Source organism: Bos indicus x Bos taurus, chromosome 12, assembly GCF_003369695.1.
Source record: "Bos indicus x Bos taurus breed Angus x Brahman F1 hybrid chromosome 12, Bos_hybrid_MaternalHap_v2.0, whole genome shotgun sequence".
Lineage (NCBI taxonomy): Eukaryota > Metazoa > Chordata > Mammalia > Artiodactyla > Bovidae > Bos > Bos indicus x Bos taurus.
In genome coordinates, this window is record NC_040087.1 from 68,654,042 (window position 1) to 68,660,714 (window position 6,673).

General features: G+C 44.7%; 1 protein-coding gene and 1 pseudogene across 2 annotated transcripts; both read right to left on the minus strand.

Annotated features, from left to right (window-relative positions):
* Positions 1 to 249: 249 nt before the first annotated feature.
* LOC113902474 lies at positions 250 to 3,154 on the minus strand (annotated as a pseudogene). The gene has a single exon (XR_003513840.1). The product of XR_003513840.1 is annotated as a heat shock protein HSP 90-alpha pseudogene (transcript).
* LOC113902475 (heat shock protein HSP 90-alpha A2) lies at positions 2,190 to 3,212 on the minus strand. Its single transcript, XM_027557804.1, has one exon. It carries the CDS (start codon positions 2,861 to 2,863, stop codon positions 2,318 to 2,320), a length of 546 nt encoding a protein of 181 aa, XP_027413605.1. The 5' UTR covers positions 2,864 to 3,212; the 3' UTR covers positions 2,190 to 2,317.
* Positions 3,213 to 6,673: the final 3,461 nt, after the last annotated feature.

Below are 6,673 nucleotides of genomic sequence, written 5' to 3' on the forward strand. Positions count from 1 at the left end.
GTGAAGGAGAAGGAAGCCTGGCATGCTGCAGGCCATGGGGTTGCAAAGAGTCAGACATGACTGACTGAACAACAACTACATTAACCTAACCATTAACCATCTCTGCATCAGAACCTGAGAAACCAAGTGTTACTGCAGAAAAGTCATTCAGCCAGGCAGACTTAGTAGCACACCACTAAAAATTGTTGTGTGCCCCAACTGGGTCTTCCATGCTACTTCCCCTCAGTCATGTGCCAGAGCATATGTATCTTTTTTTTTTTTCTTTTAATTCATCTGTATTTGTTACAACTTTTTGAAGCAGAATGTGACTTGAGCACTACATTTCCACTCACAAAACTTGCTCCAAGTTACCTTTCCAGCGGCTTTACAACATGCCTGGGCAGACTTATAATTTTGCTACTCTAAACAATATCTTTCTTTGGAAAACAAGCCCTATGTATGGACAATGACTCCAGTCAAGTTGGTTCAGCTTAAGACACTAACTTCTAGAGGCCTGGCACATGCAGTCATAACTACAGGGGATGGAAGCTTTAAAAAGTATATCCCAGCAGATGAAAACTTGCTGTGACAAGTGTTTCTTTTAAACATCAAGGTATATACTTCAGAACATTTCAGTGACAGAAGAGTTTGGTCTACTAAAGAATCCGCTTGATAGCTAAACACTTCAGACCACAAAGTTAACAGAGGTTACATACACACCTTAAAACAAACGGCAACTACTTCCATCTGTTAAAATAAGCCAACATGAAACTAGGAAAAAACAACTAGCTCTGCTTTAGTGCTAAAAGTATCACAGTATCACACTTAGTATAAAGAAATCTTATCCTCCCCTTATGCAGTTGTCATGCCATACAGATTTTTAAATGTTAACAAAAATAAAGAAATACTTGAAAACACATTGGAGGGAATGGAGACAGAGCGCTGAACACAGCCGTGCGACCCTCAGCAGCGCTCAGTCCACTTCCTCCATGCGGGACGTGTCGTCGTCTCCTTCCAGGGGTGGCATTTCCTCAGTGACCTCGGCGCTGCTGTCATCAGCAGTGGGGTCATCCTCGTCAATACCGAGACCAAGTTTGATCATCCTGTACATTGTGTTGGCATGTGTCTGGGGATCCTCCAGACTGAAGCCAGAAGACAGGAGAGCTGTATCGTACAGCAGGATGACCAGATCCTTCACAGACTTGTCATTCTTGTCAGCCTCTGCCTTTTGCCTCAAGGTCTCAATGATGGAATGGTCAGGGTTGATCTCCAGGTGCTTCTTGGCAGCCATGTAACCCATCTTGGAGTTGTCTCTCAGGGCTTGAGCCTTCATGATCCGTTCCATGTTTGCTGTCCAGCCGTATGTGCTCATGACAATGCAGCACGGGGATGTCACCAACCGGTTTGACACAACCACCTTTTCAACTTTCTTCTCCAAAATATCCTTCATGATTTTGCAGAGGTTTTCAAACTTTGTCTTTTTCTCTTCTTGTTTCTTTTTCTCTTCCTCATCTTCTGGAAGTTCCAGGCCCTCTTTGGTGACTGACACTAAGGTCTTCCCCTCAAACTCCTTCAGGTGCTGCACACAGTACTCATCAATGGGCTCGATCATGTAGATCACTTCCAAGCCATGCTTCCGGAGGCGCTCCACGAAGGCCGAGTTGGCCACCTGGTCCTTGGTCTCACCTGTGATGTAATAGATGTGTTTCTGGTTTTCCTTCATTCTTGTGCAATAGTCCTTGAGAGAAACCATCTCATCACCAGAAGCAGAAGTATGGTACCTCAACAGCTCTGAAAGCTTCTTCCGATTTTGAGAATCTTCATGTATTCCAAGCTTAATATTTTTAGAGAACTGCTCATAAAACTTCTTGTAGTTCTCCTTATTTTCTGCCAGTTCAGTGAAGAGTTCCAAGCACTTTTTGACCAAATTCTTCCTGATAACTTTCAAAATTTTGCTTTGTTGCAACATCTCACGGGAAATGTTCAGAGGGAGATCCTCAGAATCCACCACACCTCTAATGAAATTCAGGTATTCAGGGATTAGCTCCTCACAGTTATCCATGATGAATACTCTGCAAACATACAACTTAATGTTGTTCTTCTTCTTTCTGTTTTCGAACAGGTCAAAAGGAGCTCGTCTTGGGACAAAAAGAAGGGCTCTGAATTCCAACTGTCCTTCAACTGAAAAATGCTTGACCGCCAAGTGATCCTCCCAATCGTTGGTCAGGCTCTTGTAGAACTCTCCATACTCCTCGTTAGTGATGTCATCAGGGTTTCTGGTCCAGATAGGCTTTGTCTTGTTCAGCTCTTCTTGATCGATGTACTTCTCCTTGATCTTCTATTTCTTCTTCTTGTCCCCGTCCTTCTTCTCTTCCTCCTCTTCATCTGAGCCAACATCTTCTATCTCGGGCTTGTCATCAGACTCCTTTTCTTCTTTCTCCTTCTCTTCCTCTTTGTCTTCCTTCTCTTCTGCTTCATCATCACTAACTTCTTTATCACGTTCCTTTTCCACAAAAAGAGTGATGGGATAACCAATGAACTGAGAATGCTTCTTCACAATCTCCTTTATTCTCCGCTCCTCCAGGTACTCAGTCTGGTCTTCTTTCAGATGCAGAATAACCTTTGTTCCACATCCCATTGGTTCTCCTGTGTCAGTCCTCACTGTGAAGGACCCTCCTGCAGAACACTCCCAGGCATACTGCTCATCATCGTTATGTTTGGTGATGACGGTCACTTTCTCAGCCACCAAATAGGCTGAATAAAACCCGACACCAAACTGGCCAATCGTGGAGATATCAGCGCCAGCCTGCAAAGCCTCCATGAACGCTTTGGTCCCGGACTTGGCGATGGTGCCCAGGTTATTAATCAAATCGGCCTTGGTCATCCCAATGCCGGTGTCCACGATGGTAAGGGTTCAATCTTGCTTGTTCGGTATGAGATTAATGTGCAGCTCTTTCCCAGAATCTAACTTACTGGGATTGGTCAAGCTCTCATACCTGATCTTGTCCAGGGCGTCAGACGAGTTTGAAATCAGCTCCCTCAAAAAAATCTCCTTATTCGAGTAGAAAGTGTTGATGATCAGTGACATCAACTGGGCAATTTCCGCCTAGAAGGTGAAAGTCTCCACCTCCTCCTCTTCCATCGGCTGGTCCTGGGCCTGGGTCTCCTCGGGCATCTTGGCTGAAGGACTAGCAAGGGATCCACAGCGACGCAGCACCGGGACACAGAGGCAACTCGCATATGTATCTATTAATAAGTGCCAACTCGACATGGAAGACACATGGGCACTTTAAATCCAATGCATCCAAAACTGATCTCAGGATCTCACTCTCCGAACCCACTTCCCAGGGTTCCACAGCTCAGGACATGGCACTCATACTCTCCAGTGTCTCATGCTGGAAACCCAGGAGTCATCCTCGGCACTTTTCTCCTCTCATGCCTTGGTCAGTCCATCACCAAGTCCTGTTGATTTCAATTTCTTAGCTTTCTCAAAACTGTTTGCTTTTACCTACTTTCCACCAATGCCCACGTTCCACTCACTATGATCTGTTGCCTGAACTGGGGCCGCTGCATGGATCTCCTACAGCCACTCCTGCTGCCCTCCAGTGGTTCATCTTTCATGATCAGAGTTATTGCTTAGGAGACAAGTTTGACCATCTCATGTCTATGCTTAAAACTGAATTATCAGGATGGATTCCAGTTCCTTGTAGGATAAAGTTCCAAAACTTAGCAGGGACTCAAAGGCTCCCACCCCCATCATGATTTGCCCTCTTCCCCTCCCTGCAGTTTCTTCTTGCCCCATGGTTCTCCTTAATCTCTAAGCTTCTTTCTTATTTCAATTCCTCAGTTCAGTTCAGTTCATTTCAGTCACTCAGTTGTGTCCAACTCTTTGCGACCCCATGGACTATAGCACACCAGGCCTCCCTGTCCATCACCAGCTCCTGGAGTTTACTCAAATTCATCTCCATTGAGTCGGTGATGCCATCCAACCATCTTATCCCCTGTCATCCCCTTCTCCTCCTGCCTTCAATCTTTCCCAGCATCAGGGTCTTTTCAAATGAGTTAGCTCTTCACATCAGATAGCTAAAGTATTGGGAATTTCATCTTCAGCATCAGTCTTTCCAATGAATATTCAGGACTGATTTTCTTTAGGATGGACTGGTTGGATCTCCTTGCAGTCCAAGGGACTCTCAGTTCCTAGAATGCACCAAATTCCTTTGAGCTTCAGGGTCTTTCAACATGCCTCCGATTGGATGGAAAGTCCTTTCTCCTTTGCCCCCTCATGATTCTATCTGGTGATTTCTTAGCCCTAGCAGCTGTGTGTTTAACTTGCATAGAAGGAAAAACTAGGAGATTCGAGATATGAAAACTGAGCACAGCCTGGTTTTGCATCTAAGGAGTTCTCATCTGGACACTTTTTCAGTCTCATCTAATCTGATCCCATCATAGAAATTGTTTTACATCAAGAAGCATACTGAGACATGTGGTTAAGGAATTTAAGGAAGAGTCATCTGAATCATGGCCACTGTAACCTGTTGCATGGTTTCTGCCCTGCTCAAAGAAACATACTCAGGAGGTGGCTAGGAACTAAAATCCATCCGCACTTGAATTTCCAAGCTATATCGGTGGGAACAGTGTCTGTGGTGACTGCATCCGCTGAAGCCTTTTCTAGTTTGCACAAAATAGGCTAGGGGCTGCACTTCCCTGGTGGTGCAGTGGTAAAGAGTTTGCTAATGCAGGAAACGAAAGAGGCCCAGGTTCCATTTCTGGGTTGGAAAGATCCCCTGGAGTAGAAACTGACAACTCACTCCAGTATTCTTGTTGGAAAAATCCCATGGACGAAGGAACCTGGCGGGCTACAGTCCACGGATCGCAAAGAGTCGGACACAACTGAGTAACTGAGCAACACATGTACACACAGGGTAGGGGCAAGCAGCTTCCTTGATTCACATCCCAAAAGATGTGGGTTTCGGTGATGTCAGTGGTGTTCAAACAAACGGAATAGCCTGAAAGCCAACCAGGTAGCCAAGGAACCAAGAAAAATCCAATGCTTGTGGCAGATCCATTAATCAGCCAAAGAGCAACTCAAACAGTTAACTATGAGGGAGAACAGAAGAGATCTAAATTCCTATTGAGTTCTAAGATGGCAATTACGGACATCTAATAGAATCTGTAAATGGTTCCTATCTGACTTTAAGATGTCTCTCAGAAGTCAAGAAGGGTCACACGGAGCCTCCAAACACAAATCCTGCTGCTTAACATGCCTGACAATCTCAGTGTTCACCCCTCAACAGCTTTCAGATGCTGCACCACTCACTGCAAAATTAAAATTAGAATCAATACAATGAATACTCAGTGTGTAAAACAATTCAGGGCTCTATTTCAGCCTGAAGTTTCATTTAAGCTGTCGGAATAAAAAGAAAAGACAACCCTTTGTTCTCTCCATTTCACAATCCTGCAAAAGGCCTCTTAGCCAAAATAGCTCCTCTAATCTTTAAGTTTTAATTAGCTGCCCACAATTCATAAAATATCAGGAATTAAAATGCTGATACCTCATTCTCCTGAGAAATGGCACACAATTAACCTCTTTTTTTTCTGGTCAAAGGCAGAAATTGAGAAAGGGTAATGACAAAATTAATCTGTTCTGGTGGTAAGGCCTGCCACCGTGCTGGAAACTGCCTTGACCCAGCGTCAAAGGGGAATATAATCTGGAGTGTCGGGAACGGTAGATGCCTTGAGGAATGCCTTCCGTATTCACAACAGGTTACATCACAAAACCACATTGGGCCCCCAAATCTTACTAAAATGTTAAATGATTCCCTAGTTAATAGACCTAACAGACCCCCTTTTTTTTTCCCACTGAAAACAGATACACATATAGCCTTTTTGAAATATAGTTGTATTTATTTATTTTTGGCTGTGCTGGGTCTTCATCGCTGCCCAGGTTTCTCGAGTTGTGGGGAGTGGGGTTCTCCCTGCAGTGGCTTCTCTTGTTGCAGACCGTGGGCCCTAGGGCACAGGCTTCAGCAGTTGCAGCCCGTGGGCACAGTAGTTGCGGCTCCCAGGCTCTAGAGCACAGGCTTTCGAGAGTTGTGGCCCAGGGACTTAGCTGCTCCTCAGCATGAGGGATCTTTCCTGACCAGGAATCAAACCCATGTCCCTTACATTGGCAGGCGAACTCTTTACCACTGAGCCATCAGTGAAGCCCCCATATGCTTTTAATAATATCTGAAACTCTGGCTTTCTAGGAAGGGGAAGAAAAGACTGAGAAACGGGCACCTTCCTGGAATGATCTCAAGGTCAAATATAAGTCCAGCAGCAAAGTCAGATGGAGTTGCTGCTGCTGAGTTTATGCCTTCTTCAAATAACAGTTCCTTGAAAAAGTTAGACTCTGCTTTTTTTTTTTTTCCCATGAAGGCATATTACATGGTATATATTTAAGTAGGACTAGCCATAGCCATCTAAATTTAGTGGAAAGCCCACAGAGGCAAAATAGAGTCCCAAACCTTGCAACATATGCTCTCAAGGTAGACGAGGGGAGGTGAAGTGTAGGATGGAGAATCCACCTTCCTTTAAACTCCAACATGGTGACTCACTAGCTCTGTAATGTAGGGCCAATGGCTTAACCTCTCTGAGCTTTACTTGTCCCCATATCTCTAAACTGGGGACCAGAACTTGTAGTGAGGATGAAACA